The sequence below is a fragment of the Carassius carassius genome, chromosome 7, assembly GCF_963082965.1.
Source record: "Carassius carassius chromosome 7, fCarCar2.1, whole genome shotgun sequence".
Taxonomy (NCBI): domain Eukaryota; kingdom Metazoa; phylum Chordata; class Actinopteri; order Cypriniformes; family Cyprinidae; genus Carassius; species Carassius carassius.
The window spans coordinates 27,604,090-27,623,255 of NC_081761.1; the positions used below are offsets into that span (position 1 = coordinate 27,604,090).

At 35.7% G+C, this 19,166-nt stretch overlaps 1 protein-coding gene across 6 annotated transcripts in view; it reads right to left on the bottom strand.

Moving 5' to 3' along the window:
• Positions 1-19,166, bottom strand: part of kdm2aa (lysine (K)-specific demethylase 2Aa) — a 61,086-nt gene that overhangs the window by 32,861 nt on the left and 9,059 nt on the right. For 2 of the 6 annotated variants that reach the window (XM_059554404.1, XM_059554403.1), the window contains exon 1: positions 18,093-18,258. The exons of 2 other annotated variants lie outside the window; for them this stretch is intronic. In XM_059554404.1, the coding sequence (XP_059410387.1) occupies positions 18,093-18,203 (111 nt within the window). In that variant the 5' untranslated portion in view covers positions 18,204-18,258. Of the gene's footprint in view, positions 1-18,085; positions 18,260-19,166 lie in introns of those variants that run through there. 2 more of the 6 variants (XM_059554400.1, XM_059554406.1) reach the window with 2 other exon arrangements.

A 19,166-nucleotide genomic window follows, 5' to 3' on the forward strand; every position in this document is an offset into this window, starting at 1 on the left:
TCCAAAATACCTCCATTTAAAAGCAAAATTAAAATATAAAAATGACCGTCTGTACAGCTGTAGTTCTATTTTATATTAAAAGTATCCTTACTATCCATATTATATTCTTTATTTAAAACTATATATTTAACCGGCAGTATCCCCCCAACGTGTTTTCCATCAGTTGTTTGGCCTTCGGGCTTTTTACGTAGTGCTTTTCAGTTACTGTAAGATCGCTTTACACTAGTGTAATGAAAGTTAACTTTTCTTAAAGTTTATAGTTGTATTTTACTGTATCCGCATCCTTCTATCCTGTAGATTGTATGCGTACTGTAAAATAACAAATATACATTTTGCTTAAAGTCAGTAAAATAATTACACCTACAATTTGAAACGTGTTTAAACACATTGTGTGTCACTAAAGCAAGGCACGCCGTCTATCGTCTTATTTTTTTAAATAACCTGATGACCAGCATTGTTTCTTCATATAATTTACCCCCCCCCCCCCCCCCCCCCGAGTGCTTTTCTCACACGAGTAGAAAACTCTTTCTCTTTGGATGTGTTTGGCAGAAACATAATTTCTACATCAGAAAATTTTTTAAATGTACGACTGAACTTCTCTCATTCGACAGAAATACTATTTTCAAATTATTTACCCGGCCTATGACACTAGGTGTAAATGTTCTTACCTAGAACAGAAAACATACGCTTTGATTATTTTGTAGGCATCGTGTAATGTTAAATGGTTTACTAAAAAAATTAAAGCACCGGCAGCTGTGATTTTCAAAATGAAAGACATGTACGAGCTAAGGATGTGTCAACTATTATCGTCATTTCCTTTTGACCCGGATAATACGGTAATTAATTTTCTATGCGAGTGACACAATATACAGTTCTCATACTATTGGTGTAAATAGCCGTGCTAAAACATTTTTGACTATTTTTGCAGGCCAGCAGATCATGTCAAGGGTGTTTCACATCTAAGAATCACAATGTTTTGTAAATGACATTTTTCTTACACCTCGAGATTTAACCGTATCAAGATTTTGGGCGACCGTTCGCAATTTCATCATTTCGTCATCGTAATAGGAATAAATGAAAATTAAGAAATTAAGTTACAGTTTTTCTCTTCGAGATATTTCTTTTAGCGCAACTTCGTGTCTGTCCAAAAAGTGTGATCGCATGAAGCATCGATGCAAAAATGAAGTCTAGCTGTTTTACACTTAAAACTATTACAACATCAAACGTTACACTCGTTTAAGTTTCCACACTCTTGTTGAGATACATTTTTTTATCCATAACCTTTCGTGTATTCGAGCGGCCAAATCACTAAGAAAGACAGTATAGCAAGAAAACTAACGTTTACAACGCATATAGAATTTATTTTATTTTTTTTTATTTGTAAATGATATTTTTATTACTCCGTTAGATTTAGTCATCGTGTTCGGATAGCCGATGACACAATTCACATTCTGTTTTAAGACTCCTGTAAGTTCATGCTAACTCTCGCGTGGGAAAGAGAGCGGGGTGAGCGCATTCTATTCATTTAAGAACAATTATTAAACATTTGCCCAAACTTTTTTATTATTTTGACAAAACACAACACGACGACATTAAAGATTGTTATCAGTTCCTACGGCCACCTTCTTTGATTCAAATAAAGCAACATCTCTGGTGTACGTGTGTATGTGCTAAACATCTTTGCTTTTCCACTTCTGACAGATTTGTTAGATGGGCTACCGTTGTAATACAAACACATTTGAGAACTACGATGTTCTCACTTTTGTAACGGTTATAGAAAAATGCCATACACACTTTTGCATTTCATAATTCAGTGATTTTAGCTGTAATGAGCACATGAGACAAAAATTGTCAATGTGTGACTCGTAAACATGAATAATTTTATTTATTTATTTATTTTTACCAGAGATAGTCGACCGATCTGTTGACACGTTGTTTTGCAGTTTTCTGATGAAGAGTTTTCTCTGACCGCGGTCAAACATACACTGCCTGTTCATAGGAATTTTACAGCATAAAAATATCACCGCTACATCTAGAGCTCTTGTTCATATAGCCGATGACGACGTTCACATTTTACTCGTCGTACTCGTTTCAACATTTCCGCTTGACATTAAAGAGTAGACCTATGCGTACGCCCCTTCGGTCGTAAGCATTATCATCTACCGCGTGCTGAGATTTTTCTGCTTTGTCCACTTTTGACGGATTTGCTAGAGGGACTATGTCACCTCGTTGTAACGTGATTACGTTTAAGATCCATAAGATTGCACTACATTCACCTGAAAAGGTTATAGACATACTCTTTTATACAGGAAAACGCGTATCAGAATAACAAATACCTAATAGTGAACTCCAGTATTCTAAACTATTGTGAAAGTTTTAATGCAACTCTGTAAATAGCTTTTTTTTTTCTACTACTGTATACATTATTGTTTGGTTGTCTTTGTACGGTATTTCAATCAATAAACCACTGTTGATAAGTCGTTCATTTAAGTGAGAGACGGGATGATTTTGACTGTTTCAGTCATTCATCGTGTTTAAGGTCTGATCCGGAAACTGCGCTACGACTGGAACTGCGCTCTGTCACGTCTAAATAACCCGTTGTTCTTTAAGAAAACACGAGGCGAGCAGTTTCTGACATCTATTAATTCACTTCATTTTTTCACAACCGCAAATGTTTTGTTTAGCATACATATTAGTTTTAGTCAGTTACATAGGCGTCACGCATGAATTTTATAGTTATTTTAAATAATTATGATAGAGTTACAGGTTTAGGTTAGTGTGGCGGCTGTAAGCGGTGAAAACTTCAAGCATCGTCGACGACGGTGTTACTCAAACAGCCCATAGCGTTATCTTTTAACAAACTATTGTATTGCGCGTTACTAAGACAAAATCTGTAAAAGCGTTCATTAATATGTTGAAATGAAAATAAACATACAAAACTTTATAATGACCGCGAGTTTAGTATAGCCTAACACCGCATAGACAAATGTTTGTTCTAACTCTTTCGCCCTAAAATTGCGAGATTTCTTGACTTTGCCGTGTTTAACGGACTCTAGATCTCATCGCGCCGTAGCGAACTGTAAACCACACACTTTTTCTCATCGCATTATGCTAAGAAAACAGCACATGGTTAAAGCCTTTACACCATAAACTGTCTAAAGTTGTTAATGTACAAGCACAGTAAACTATTTCTACAAAAAATATCATCGCACCACAGGTTTTTTTTTTTTTTTTTGCGTATGATACATCGTTCAACAATACTTTTGCACACTCATTCGACTGTATTTATTACCACCGTTCTCACGTTCCTGCTGTTCATAATGTATATAGAATCCTTCATTGCATTCATATTTATATTCTGTATATACGCCGATCGATATTGTACGTATATAGCAACTACACTGTACTTTCTGTATGTCATAGCTTTACTTACTCTGCACTTTTATGAATATAAAACACTATATTCTCGCGCTTCTGGTTAGATGCTAACTGCATTTCATTAGCTCTGGACTTGTACTCTGCATAATGACAATAAAGTCGAATCTAATCTAAACAAGTACAATCGTACGCTTCCAGGACTTTGCTCATTCTTTCTGTTTAAATTTGTTTAAACGGACTTTCACATTCTTATTTTCACCAACTAAGTGTAATTTCCTAGGCCTCGCGGATTGTTTTTAGTTTTGCCGTCAACCCCTTTGTTCATACGCAGCGATATCTCTGTGAATCTGCTTGATTTCATAAAATATTTTATCTCTTACGTTATATCATTATACTATCCTAGTTTGTTTCTTCATATTTCTCGCGAGTCAAACCCTAACCAAGCCCCCTTCACCCTACTCCGCTTTTGTGTGCAACACCCCCATTTCAACAACCAACCAAGCAACATTTGATACGTAGAAACAAGACCGCTCATTTTTATTTTTTGTTCGAATGTACAGAAGATCCGCCACTACTTCCTCGTGACTACGGCTAGTCTTTATTCCCTGTGAGCGGCTGACCTCATAAACTCTGCAGTTATCGCAGGATTTTTTATGATCCGCGAACATCTTTTCAATCAAACTGCAACATCTTGTCAATCAAAACATTATCTACGTGGACTGACAGAATCGGCTTCAGCGATCAAAACGATCAAAAAATTGCACAAGGCCTGGATAGTCGTGGATTTTTTTGATCGTTTTGATCGCTGAAGCCGATTCTGTCAGTCCACGTAGATAATGTTTTGATTGACAAGATGTTGCAGTTTGATTGAAAAGATGTTCGCGGATCATAAAAAATCCTGCGATAACTGCAGAGTTTGAGGTCAGCCGCTCACAGGGAATAAAGACTAGCCGTAGTCACGAGGAAGTAGTGGCGGATCTTCTGTACATTCGAACAAAAAATAAAAATGAGCGGTCTTGTTTCTACGTATCAAATGTTGCTTGGTTGGTTGTTGAAATGGGGGTGTTGCACACAAAAGCGGAGTAGGGTGAAGGGGGCTTGGTTAGGGTTTGACTTGCGAGAAATATGAAGAAACAAACTAGGATAGTATAATGATATAACGTAAGAGATAAAATATTTTATGAAATCAAGCAGATTCACAGAGATATCGCTGCGTATGAACAAAGGGGTTGACGGCAAAACTAAAAACAATCCGCGAGGCCTAGGAAATTACACTTAGTTGGTGAAAATAAGAATGTGAAAGTCAGTTTAAACAAATTTAAACAGAAAGAATGAGCAAAGTCCTGGAAGCGTACGATTGTACTTGTTTAGATTAGATTCGACTTTATTGTCATTATGCAGAGTACAAGTCCAGAGCTAATGAAATGCAGTTAGCATCTAACCAGAAGCGCGAGAATATAGTGTTTTATATTCATAAAAGTGCAGAGTAAGTAAAGCTATGACATACAGAAAGTACAGTGTAGTTGCTATATACGTACAATATCGATCGGCGTATATACAGAATATAAATATGAATGCAATGAAGGATTCTATATACATTATGAACAGCAGGAACGTGAGAACGGTGGTAATAAATAGTCGAATGAGTGTGCAAAAGTATTGTTGAACGATGTATCATACGCAAAAAAAAAAACCTGTGGTGCGATGATATTTTTTGTAGAAATAGTTTACTGTGCTTGTACATTAACAACTTTAGACAGTTTATGGTGTAAAGGCTTTAACCATGTGCTGTTTTCTTAGCGTAATGCGATGAGAAAAAGTGTGTGGTTTACAGTTCGCTACGGCGCGATGAGATCTAGAGTCCGTTAAACACGGCAAAGTCAAGAAATCTCGCAATTTTAGGGCGAAAGAGTTAGAACAAACATTTGTCTATGCGGTGTTAGGCTATACTAAACTCGCGGTCATTATAAAGTTTTGTATGTTTATTTTCATTTCAACATATTAATGAACGCTGTTACAGATTTTGTCTTAGTAACGCGCAATACAATAGTTTGTTAAAAGATAACGCTATGGGCTGTTTGAGTAACACCGTCGTCGACGATGCTTGAAGTTTTCACCGCTTACAGCCGCCACACTAACCTAAACCTGTAACTCTATCATAATTATTTAAAATAACTATAAAATTCATGCGTGACGCCTATGTAACTGACTAAAACTAATATGTATGCTAAACAAAACATTTGCGGTTGTGAAAAAATGAAGTGAATTAATAGATGTCAGAAACTGCTCGCCTCGTGTTTTCTTAAAGAACAACGGGTTATTTAGACGTGACAGAGCGCAGTTCCAGTCGTAGCGCAGTTTCCGGATCAGACCTTAAACACGATGAATGACTGAAACAGTCAAAATCATCCCGTCTCTCACTTAAATGAACGACTTATCAACAGTGGTTTATTGATTGAAATACCGTACAAAGACAACCAAACAATAATGTATACAGTAGTAGAAAAAAAAAAGCTATTTACAGAGTTGCATTAAAACTTTCACAATAGTTTAGAATACTGGAGTTCACTATTAGGTATTTGTTATTCTGATACGCGTTTTCCTGTATAAAAGAGTATGTCTATAACCTTTTCAGGTGAATGTAGTGCAATCTTATGGATCTTAAACGTAATCACGTTACAACGAGGTGACATAGTCCCTCTAGCAAATCCGTCAAAAGTGGACAAAGCAGAAAAATCTCAGCACGCGGTAGATGATAATGCTTACGACCGAAGGGGCGTACGCATAGGTCTACTCTTTAATGTCAAGCGGAAATGTTGAAACGAGTACGACGAGTAAAATGTGAACGTCGTCATCGGCTATATGAACAAGAGCTCTAGATGTAGCGGTGATATTTTTATGCTGTAAAATTCCTATGAACAGGCAGTGTATGTTTGACCGCGGTCAGAGAAAACTCTTCATCAGAAAACTGCAAAACAACGTGTCAACAGATCGGTCGACTATCTCTGGTAAAAATAAATAAATAAATAAAATTATTCATGTTTACGAGTCACACATTGACAATTTTTGTCTCATGTGCTCATTACAGCTAAAATCACTGAATTATGAAATGCAAAAGTGTGTATGGCATTTTTCTATAACCGTTACAAAAGTGAGAACATCGTAGTTCTCAAATGTGTTTGTATTACAACGGTAGCCCATCTAACAAATCTGTCAGAAGTGGAAAAGCAAAGATGTTTAGCACATACACACGTACACCAGAGATGTTGCTTTATTTGAATCAAAGAAGGTGGCCGTAGGAACTGATAACAATCTTTAATGTCGTCGTGTTGTGTTTTGTCAAAATAATAAAAAAGTTTGGGCAAATGTTTAATAATTGTTCTTAAATGAATAGAATGCGCTCACCCCGCTCTCTTTCCCACGCGAGAGTTAGCATGAACTTACAGGAGTCTTAAAACAGAATGTGAATTGTGTCATCGGCTATCCGAACACGATGACTAAATCTAACGGAGTAATAAAAATATCATTTACAAATAAAAAAAAATAAAATAAATTCTATATGCGTTGTAAACGTTAGTTTTCTTGCTATACTGTCTTTCTTAGTGATTTGGCCGCTCGAATACACGAAAGGTTATGGATAAAAAAATGTATCTCAACAAGAGTGTGGAAACTTAAACGAGTGTAACGTTTGATGTTGTAATAGTTTTAAGTGTAAAACAGCTAGACTTCATTTTTGCATCGATGCTTCATGCGATCACACTTTTTGGACAGACACGAAGTTGCGCTAAAAGAAATATCTCGAAGAGAAAAACTGTAACTTAATTTCTTAATTTTCATTTATTCCTATTACGATGACGAAATGATGAAATTGCGAACGGTCGCCCAAAATCTTGATACGGTTAAATCTCGAGGTGTAAGAAAAATGTCATTTACAAAACATTGTGATTCTTAGATGTGAAACACCCTTGACATGATCTGCTGGCCTGCAAAAATAGTCAAAAATGTTTTAGCACGGCTATTTACACCAATAGTATGAGAACTGTATATTGTGTCACTCGCATAGAAAATTAATTACCGTATTATCCGGGTCAAAAGGAAATGACGATAATAGTTGACACATCCTTAGCTCGTACATGTCTTTCATTTTGAAAATCACAGCTGCCGGTGCTTTAATTTTTTTAGTAAACCATTTAACATTACACGATGCCTACAAAATAATCAAAGCGTATGTTTTCTGTTCTAGGTAAGAACATTTACACCTAGTGTCATAGGCCGGGTAAATAATTTGAAAATAGTATTTCTGTCGAATGAGAGAAGTTCAGTCGTACATTTAAAAAATTTTCTGATGTAGAAATTATGTTTCTGCCAAACACATCCAAAGAGAAAGAGTTTTCTACTCGTGTGAGAAAAGCACTCGGGGGGGGGGGGGGGGGGGGTAAATTATATGAAGAAACAATGCTGGTCATCAGGTTATTTAAAAAAATAAGACGATAGACGGCGTGCCTTGCTTTAGTGACACACAATGTGTTTAAACACGTTTCAAATTGTAGGTGTAATTATTTTACTGACTTTAAGCAAAATGTATATTTGTTATTTTACAGTACGCATACAATCTACAGGATAGAAGGATGCGGATACAGTAAAATACAACTATAAACTTTAAGAAAAGTTAACTTTCATTACACTAGTGTAAAGCGATCTTACAGTAACTGAAAAGCACTACGTAAAAAGCCCGAAGGCCAAACAACTGATGGAAAACACGTTGGGGGGATACTGCCGGTTAAATATATAGTTTTAAATAAAGAATATAATATGGATAGTAAGGATACTTTTAATATAAAATAGAACTACAGCTGTACAGACGGTCATTTTTATATTTTAATTTTGCTTTTAAATGGAGGTATTTTGGAACGGTTAAACAGAGGCCCTGCAAATGTCTTTCCTGCTCTGTGTCTGAAAGTACCGTAGATATGTGAAAGGTTTACGACCGTAGCAACGCACATAAATTACATCTCTAGGATGCGTGGGTCCAGAAACCCATCTCTCCTGAACCATCTTTAATGGGTGAATACGATCGAGGGTCTTTCTCTGAAAGAATTCTTCTAAAAGATCAATCAACTTCATCTAAACTTCACAGTCTATGCTGCGACAAACAAATTTAGCATACATTTAAAGCAAAATCAATATTTTTAGCTTTATTTTTAAAACATACAGAAAGACTTTGGCATCATGTTTCATTGTCTGTGTGTGTGTGTGTGTGTGTGTGTGTGTGTGTGTGTGTGTCCGTGTGAGAGAGGGAGAGGGAGACAGAAAGATGGTATTAAAAACTTTGAAGATCATGCAAAAAATAAGAACTTTAAAGATTCTAAAGTGATTAATGCATAACGCATCTAATATAATATAATTATATATATGATATGATATAAATAATTATTATATAATATTATATAAAAATCTAAATATTTTAGGTAATATATATCATCATTTTGTTGAATTAAGAAACATTTAAACAGATGTAATGAATTACATCAGATGTAGTGAGGGTACTGATTATTCAAACATTACATTAATGTTAACTTTGAAATAATGTACCCCTCTGGCTTAGATCATGCGGTCTGGAACTCCACCCTCGCCGCGCGCGTGGTTTGTGAAGCACCCCCTCAGGTCTCACATACAGGAGAATACCCCAACTTGGACCTGTGAGATTCTGTTTATGATTTAAACATTTTACTTTATTTTTTTAAGTCGTATTATTTTATTTTGGGATATTTCATTCATGTTTGGACATCTCTCCCCGGTCTAAAAAAATGTAAGGGATATTTTTTATATGTATCATCAGAAATGTTTATTTTATATACTATGCTATCACATTTAAAATAAGTGATCTTTTTTTTAAGTTATACTTTTTTTTGTTTAATGAATTGCTTTAGGATGATGATGTCATTATATAATTATTTATTTCCATATTCTTTAACCCCTGGAGTCTGAGTGGGTTTTGGGGTGACTGGAGGTATTTTGGCCTCCCCCAGACATTGGTGTTATAAGTATATGTTGAATACATGATTAAAAATGTATGATAAATGATTTGGTTTGGTTTAGTAACATGTCTGTTACTGCGATGTGTTTTATAAACATGATGAATACTTGTTTAAAACGTGTGTTCTGGTTTAGTAACACGTTGTCATATATAATTTTATTTATTTATTTTTTCATATTTTTTTAAAATAGAGATAAGTCTCTTTTTAACTTGATATGTTCATGCGTATGTCCGCTTGTTTATTTGGTTTATCAGAATACATATATATAGTGGAATGGATATTATAGTGATATAACAGGGTACGTGTGGTTTATGATTAAATGTATAGGGTAGTCATAATTCAGATTTTATTAATTAAATTTCAAAACGAAATTTAATTAAAAAAATGCACGTGCATGCAGCATTTTAGTGTGTGGTGCTACTGTAGGTGTACGGTTAAAATAAATAATTAAACAGCTTTTTGAAAAAGATATGATATAAAAGGTTTTAAATATAATATAGAAAATGTTTTGCAACGATTAATGTGAAATGAATTTAACTGAATTGTGTCAACGACACATCCGGGTTCCTCAATAGACCATATTCTTTGTTCTGTTTAATTATATATTTTTTCCCTGATCCTGGTAAAATGTATATTTTTAGTGATGACTAAAACTAATGTAAATGTTTTGTTTTATATTGTTTGCGAATGTATAATGTGTTTATATTCATTAAAAGAAGAAAATAAGACTTGGAGACGAATGAATGTATGAGAGGGAGAGAGAGAGGGGTACAAGAGATGCTAGCAGCGCACCAACCGTAATTCATAGGTGAACCGTCAGAAAACTGTCAAAACACGGTACTCCTGCGTGAGATACGTTAGTTTTAATTAGCAATGGCTTTGAAGATATTGTGATTTTGTAGTAAATTCGGACGAGTGTGCACTGTAGCGTGCAGACGTAGACAGTGGGACACAGAGGGTCAGGATCAAAGCTGATATGAAAACAGCTTCTTCTGCCCCCTAAAAATGGATCTTGTTTTATCTGAAACAGTCGGTTTCAGTATATTTTTTATAAACGTTTCATGTATAACCTTTTTAAAAGAACACAATGTTTTTCAACCTTATTTAAATTGCTTTCAGATTATGTATATTATATAAAAGATAGAATATAAAGAACGGCATGTTTTTCAACTTTAGCATGATAATTATATTATATAAATTATATAAATATTATATAAATTATAGAATGTTTTATATATAAATGTGAAATAACTAAAATGTTTTCAACTTTAGCATGATAATTATTATATTATATAAATTATAGGCTGTTTTATATATAAATGTGAAATAACTGAAATGTTTTTCAACCTTAGCATAATTAATTATATCATATAAATTATATAATGTTTTATATATATATATATATGTGAAATAACAATGTCACATATATGAAATAACTAAAATGTTTTCAACTTTAGCATGATAATTATTATATTATATAAATTCTAGAATGTTTTATATATAAATGTGAAATAACTTAAATGTTTTTCTTTCAACTTTAGCATGATAATTCTAATATATAAATTATAGAATGTTTTATATATAAATGTGAGATAACTGAATGTCACATATATGAAATAACTAAAATGTTTTTTAAACCTTTAATTAATTATATTATATAAATTATAGAATGTTATATATATAAATGTGAAATAACTGAATGTCTCATATATGAAATAACTAAAATGTGTTTTAAACCTTTAATTGTTTTAGTAATTTATATAATGTTTTATATATAAATTATATAATGTTTTATATATATATATATATATATATATATATATATATATATATATATATGTGAAATAACTAAAATGTTTTCAACTTTAGCATAATTATTATATTATATAAATTATATAAATTATATAAATTATAGAATGTTTTATATATAAATGTGAAATAACTGAATGTCACATATATGAAATAACTAAAATGTTTCCAACTTTAGCATAATTATTATATTATATAAATTATATAATGTTTTATATATAAACGTAGAACACACCGATCCCATTTATACACTGCTCAGGAATGTGATGGGAGGGGGGAGAAGCCATATAATCACACACACACACACACACACACACACACACACACACACACACACATAACTGGGATAAAGTTCAAACAAGTTAGCTGGCACAAACTTCAAACAAGCTAACTGACACAAAGTTTAAACAGCTTCTGTCAAAACCACATGATCGATGCATCGGGAGGGTTTCCTAAAACCATGATTTAGAACTAACTAGGTCAATAGGGTAAAACTTTCTGTCAAAACCACTTGATCGATGCGTGGGGAGTGTTTCCTTTACCATTTAAACTAGCCGTCAAAAACTATAATTTAGTACTAACTAGGTCAATAGGGTAAAACTTTCTGTCAAAACCACATGATCGATGCGTGGGAAACGGTCATAGGTTAACCCCTGAACTCATTCCGGAAGTTCAACCCATCCATCATAAGGTCACCGGAAGTTCAACCTGTCAAAAGGTCAAAGGTCAAAGTCATAAATCATCATGACATAAGCAGTAGAATAATTACTACTACTAATAGACATAATTTAGTCGCCCGAGTAAAATTTATTAACAGATGCGAGTGATTTACTCGCAATGTAGAGGCTGTTTTGACGGTTTTCCGTGAATACCTTTAAATTGACACTGGTTTTACTCAAATGAAACAGTAAAATGCTTGTGAAGTGACTCAGAACAGTTCTGGTGATGTTTGTGTATTTATGTCCTCATTATTGCAAGCGTCATGCGCTTCAGTCTATGTAGTAAACAAACCATTCATTCATTCACACAGAGACATGCACGCAGAACATGCAGGATGCAGATTTCAACCAACTTTCGCGGCTAAACATTTACAGATACTGGTCCATATGGAGATTTGATTTGATTGATTTATGCTAACTTTGACAAATTCCGTGACTGTCCATATTAAAATGTAAGTTTCATTTTCATGACTGGATTTTGAGATTCCGTCTGCGTTTTCTGCTTCGCGGAAATCATAGCGCTGTATGCGTCAAGAACTGGGTTTGAATGGGTCCTCGGTACCACCGGTACTTACAGAAACCTGGTACCGTGACATTTTAATTTTTTTAGTACCGACTTGGTACCGAAGTACCGGGTCTTTTGACAACACATATCGATATATTTTTTTTAGATATAGATTAATTTTAAATAGAGATATCGCCCACCCCTACTCACAACAATCTCTCTTAAAATACCTTACAGGGTTATCAAAACAGTCCTGATCTAGAACAAGCGTTGATTTCTGCAAACCAAACTATAACTTTAATTAAATGGGGTCCCCCCCCCCCACTAATAAAAAGACTTTATCATTAGCTAGCTCCACACTGAAGAGCTGCTTTATAACAGAAAATCAAGTTGTAATTCTAACTGAAAGCAACACGGACTCTGGTTTTCTCTCATTGCAGGTGCGTCATCAGCTTGAGATCAGATGAATCGCCTTCAATAATGAACGTGATAATGCGTAGCTTGTCAGTGAACTACGGTTTGGCTATTAAATGTCGCTCCATTTGAAAGCAGGTGATGGTGATTTAGCGGCAATCAGGGAACCGGCTTTACTGACAAAATGTGCGTGACAATCGCATGCGATATTTCACCCATCCCTAGATTAAATGATCTTTATTTTGAATACCCCCACACACCACCCTCAGCGCTAACAAATCTGCTCCTGGCGCCACCATCTGTAGAACTTAGTGGAGCTGGTGCCACTGCTCTCAAATGTTAGTCTGGAACCTTGCGTCCGGTAGGGTTGTAACGATATACCGTGATATAAACATGTACGATTATCATACCATGTACATTTGCTTATCTAAGGTACTTAGAGAAAATAACAAACACAGAATCTCACCTCCGCCTAGGCAACAACGTTCCACCTAAGGGGCTGTTCACATATCGTGCCTAAAACGTGGAAAACGTTAGACGAGCTGCTTTCTGATTTTTTCCCAAAGCCTAATGGCACTTGCGCTCTTGAGGGGTCTGCCGTTGCTAAACAACAATGACCCGCTCTCTCCATGAAAACGCGGAAATTTCAGCAATGGATTATGCAGCACAAAAAATTGCTTGCAGTAGCTCTGCTACTTGATTTATTTAAAAATGGCAATCCATATGCAACTATGATCAGCTGTTCCTTCATCTTGGCTGAGCTTTCAACGTTGTTACGGGAAAGGTGAGGAAGCTACATGACCTGCGGTGCGCTTGCGGCATTATGAAAAGTTGAGATGTTTTTAACTCGATGTGGTGCAGAGGCGCCTGAAAAAAACAAGCGCGTTTGCACCATTTGAAATAATTGTGCAATAAATACTTCAATAAATAAAACTTGAGCGCGCAAAGGACGCGATATGTGAACGGCCTCTAACTGTTCTCTTGCTTCACCCACACGTACAGCGGAGACAACATCAGAGACAGAGGCCGTTATCTCTAATCTCTATCCCACCTCAAACTATGATTTAAAATTGGCACAAGTAGGCCTATGGGAATACTTTTTGTATAGAAAAGACGAATGCTTATTTGTCCTTGAAGGTAGACACAGTTTGCAAAAACTGTGGTCGGAAAGCAGCTGCAAAATGAGGAAACGCATCGAACAAGTTTACCTATTCAGAACATCATCCCGTGCAGATACAGCTATGTACCATTTATAATTTAAGGTTAATGCATTATGATTTCTGTGATGCGGAGTGAAGCACAGAATCCAGTCATGACAATGAATTTACAGTAGCTAGATAATTATTATTTTATTTAATTATTAATGATAAATAGAAGTTATTAAACTAAAATAATCAATGGTAAAATTTTCTTGTTTTTGATTAATGAAATTTAAATAAAAACATGCTTTCAAATAATTGTCGATAAGAGATTGATCGATTAAGGCTGATAAAGGTTAACTGATGTAATGTTGGGCTGCGTGCGGCTCATGCGCAGAACACGTGCGAGCGGCTGTGAGTTACGTTGACCATATCATCATTCATTCACAGTGTACTAATTAAGCTTTTAATGTGATTAAAAGCTTTAAAAGTACATTAAAATAGAAACACAAAAGTCCTTCAACATGAAAAGCAATAGAAATGTAGTAACTAAGTCATTTCATCAGATAACTGCAATTGTCCATGTTTCGTTAATTTTGTTCCCTAAATAACCCATGATTTAACTGAAATAAGGGAACAAATTAATAAATTGAACGAATTATTAATTCATGAAATCTTTCTTTTCCCTTCCCATGTTTACCACACACAGTAAGAGATGCGAATAAAAGTGAAAGATAAAATAAACCTGCGAAATTAGAAGATTTAAGAAAAGAAACCGGTAAACCAGAACAAATTAAGCCACATTAATGAAGGCTATATCTCGAACGGCATCCAGAGGCACGGTCACGATCTAACATTTTCCTAACCCTGTGGTTTTTTTTTTCTCTCTCTCTCTCTCCATCTCAGCGGTTTCGATCGCGTCGGAGCCTGGAGCACACGTATATTCAGGCGATTCAAACTTACATCACAGTCTGTTCATTATCAAAATAAAATACAGTCAACTAAACATTTAAAAGGTTACACTGGTCAGTTTAAATAGACCGTATACCGGTCCTCTCTGCTGTTCCAAGGATGTTTTTGCTCATATGAAGAGGATCATCTTTTCTGTGTATGTGCAAATGTGTAAGTAGTTTACATTATAAATAATAGTTTAACATTCAGATACATTGCGAATATGGAAACATTTGGATTTGTGCCGAATGAAGCCGCACTCGCTCATCCTCGTCTGCACGCATGCGCTGTCATGACCTAATGCACTGTATGCTGGATTTTTAAAAACAAATAGGCTAGGCCTACCGGAACGCAAAAATTAATGTGAGCAACAGTGTTTTGCTGCAGCAGTGCCGATGGATGCGGTTCACTTAATGCATAGCGCAGTCACATCTTTTTTGCACATCCTGTCATGCCAGTGACTGCTGCCTGCAATAGATCCATTTTGCAGCATTATGGTTAACGATTAATAGATAAATTGATTGTTAATTTAAACGACAATCGATTATGGAATTAATCGATATTTTGCATCCCTACTTTCAAACATTTGTTCAACCCCCCCCCCCAAAAAAAATGTTTTTGATTGTTTAATACCGTATACCGTGAAACCGTATAACCGCGGTATTTTCCGAGATGATTATCATACCGTGAAAATGGGATACCGTTACAACCCTAGCATCTGGTGTAGACACTGTGTAATAAAGGCAGGAACCTGTGTGTCAGTGTGTGTGTGTGTGTGTGTGTGTATGTATGAGAGAATGTGTGCGTCTGTCTGTCTTTCTGCATTTTTATTTTTTTGAGAATCATTCATCCAATCGACTTCACGTGTGGTAGATGTGTTGCTGCAGACCCAAAACAGTACAGTGTAGCATTTTGGTGCAATATGGACACACGACACGTTCAGAAAGTCAACTTTTAATAAACTACAGAAAAGCGTGTGCCTCACGTGGGCAGGGCTTATGCTCCAAGAACAGACACCGATCTAGTGATACAAAACACACAGTTCTGTTAAGAGCAATACTTTTAATATAGACTAATTATTAAGCTGGGCTACTAAACTTTTTTTTTTTTTATGACTGCCATATTCGCAAGTATTTTCCAAGCAAATGAAGTGCAAGTTTCTCTCATGTGTAAAATAAAAGCAGCCTTTCAAATTTTATTTTTACACCAATATACTTTAGGAGTAGCCTACTACTAGGGATGGGACGGTATGAAAATTTAATATCACGATTATAGTGACTAAAATTATTACGATTATCAATATTATCACGGTTTTGTTGAAACAAGATGAAAGTGTTCAAAAATAGTTGATGCTCACACTGAAAACATTTCAGCAAGTTTTATATTTAATAATCAACAAACAACTAATAAAACAAGCAACTCCATGCACTTAATTTAAAGAAAGATTAAATTCTGTGGCATTTCCTTCCTTACAATGAAAAGTGTAGAAGCATAGAAAAGTCACTGACTTTCGCCATTCCTTCTCGAAAAAAAAAAAACAAAAAAAACATTGTGCGCTGCGCTTGCGTCAGACTGTTGCTGGCGGACATGATTTAATAGTGAGTTATTAAAACCGCGATAATCAAACACGGTTTTAATGATAATTCATTTTTAAACGATATTACTAACCTTCAGCACATTTTATCACGGTTATCAATAAAACCGGTTATCGTCCCATCCCTACCTACTACTTGTGCTGTTGTGTAGGCCATCTTCAAATTGCATATTTGGCACACTGCCTTTGTCTTGTCCTCACTTAATTTAAAGTGATCCCACACGGATGAGGTCTTCTTTGTCATCTTTGTCTTCTCTTCCAGATGAACTGAATCATGACGTTCACTCATGTGCCATTCATATTCAAGCGCAAATGGGAACAGTTTCGCAGGGGATACCAGGTGTTCGAAAAAAAGAAAGAAAATAATATTTGAATCTCATTTTAAAATCGAATCACAACCCACCGAACAAATGTTTGAATATTCTGGTCCAGCCCTATAAACTGTATGGATAGAATTTCTGCTACCAAAAAAAATAAAAAAAATACATTTATTAATTCCTATGTGAACCAATGCTTGTTTGCAATGTTAATGATTCAGAGATGCAGCTCACTGAGAGCAGGTCAGTAACACACACACACAACAAAAAGACCCTCCTTTGCTCGTCCTTGCCTCTGCCCCCAATGTCTCTATGCAATCACATGCTTCCTTAAAGCACTGCTGTCTCACCCTCTCAATGACAGAGCCAAAAAAAAAATGCATTGGGTATGACTGTGCAGTATCATAGAAAATTTGCAACAAACCTATTCAAAAGATAACTGATCAAACCGTGTGCACCTCTATGAGCATTCAAACAAAGCCCCATAGATTAAAAACATTCACATTACCAGACAATAGCCCAAACACACCAAACGATTATTGGTCTCAAATCTTTATTCAACAACTGAGAATTGCACTAGTTTTAAATATGTGTTTCAGGACCTAACTGTGACATGAACTGTTTTGTCTAGTTGTTTCTGAATGCAAGAACATGCCTTTGTGTGTACGTCGATCTAAAGCGATAGCTGTCACAAACTCAGTCACCATGTACACCATGTTCCTATTCTTAACCAATCAGACAGCAAAGAACCGCCCAAAACGCAACTGTAAACACAATATTAAGAAGAGATATTTTTGAAGATACATTTATTATGAACTTAATCAGCATTTACATTGCTAAGTATTTAGGGGCTTGTGCCCATCCCTAGCCAACGACGCTGCAGTTTTTTTTTTTACCTCCTCTGGGCCTGTGCGCAATCCCTGCATCTGATACTGCATCATTGCATCTTTTCAACTCTTTCACAAATGTAAAATTGTACAACCTGTAATGCAACATGTCCCCATTTGACACCAATAATGTAGCACAGTATGCGAACACAGGAGGGGGATGAATTAGGATGGAGTATAAAAAAAAAAAAAAGACAATACAACTGATGCCAGAATGAAAACCTTCAATGAACTCGTTATTCCCTAGCATTTGATCACCATCTCTCTCAGGGAGGCCCTAGACTGCAGTGCGCTAAGAGGAAGCCCTTGTGGAGGGCAATAAGACACTACACACCTCGCACCTTCAGTGTCACATCTTCATCCCTCTGCTGGTTTTTCCTCTTCCTGCCTCTGCGTCTCATCAACAACATTCCACCGTCGACAAGTGTAAGGATATCCTGCCCGTTCTCCATCCTGCATTTCTTTCAAAATGAGAAAATCTGCCGACTGTTCTCCTCGGTCATCCTTTCGCCTCTGCAGTGCCCCCTCCCACACCCCGTTTCCGCATGTCTGATCACATGGTCTGCTAAACCAATCTAATCATTCATCCCCAGCCTCTACAAAAACAGTCTGCACACAACAATCTATCCAATCTTCCTTACTGTCCTGTTCTTCAGAAGACAATTGTTACAATCCAACAAACATTATGATTTCAAACCACCCGAACATCATGGATGATAAATTCTAATCTATAGACAGCAAAACAAATCTTTTTAGGGCTGCAAAAGGATTAATTGCAAATAAATCGCATTCAAAATGAAGGTTTATATTTATACTACATGTGGGGGGCAATTACAAGTTAAACAAAATGCACATTAAGTATTTGGGAGTGCTTTAAGTATCGAAAGTCATAGTTATGGGGTTTTCTTTTTTCTCAGCATTATTGCCATTCGATTATTACTGATGAGATCATAGACCCTGGAAGCTTTAACAGACTGCATTCACACTAATGCACAGATCCATTTCCACTTATCAGATGTTTTTTCCTGTTCTGAAAACTGATTGGGTGATTCATATCATAAAAATCATAAAAGCAGCTGCAAGCTTCAGGACAAACAAACTCAAGGCGCACGTGAAAGTCTGTCAGTACATGAGTTTAGAAATGAAAGCATTTCTAAAAGACTAAAATAACAGCAAAAGGAAGCACTGTCAGGCAATGCGCACGTGTCTCACAGCGCATATTCTGTGCAATGAAGCCTGCCACGTTTGTCTCTAGCACACACGCTATATGCGGGAAAAAGCCAAGCTCTGATTTAAAAATATAGAGTGCATTTTTAAAGGTGCAGTGTGTATATTTTAGTGCCATCTAGCGGTGCAGTCCCCCACTCACCCCTCCCTTTAGAGAAGCTATGGTGGCAAACAAAGGTAAAGATGTT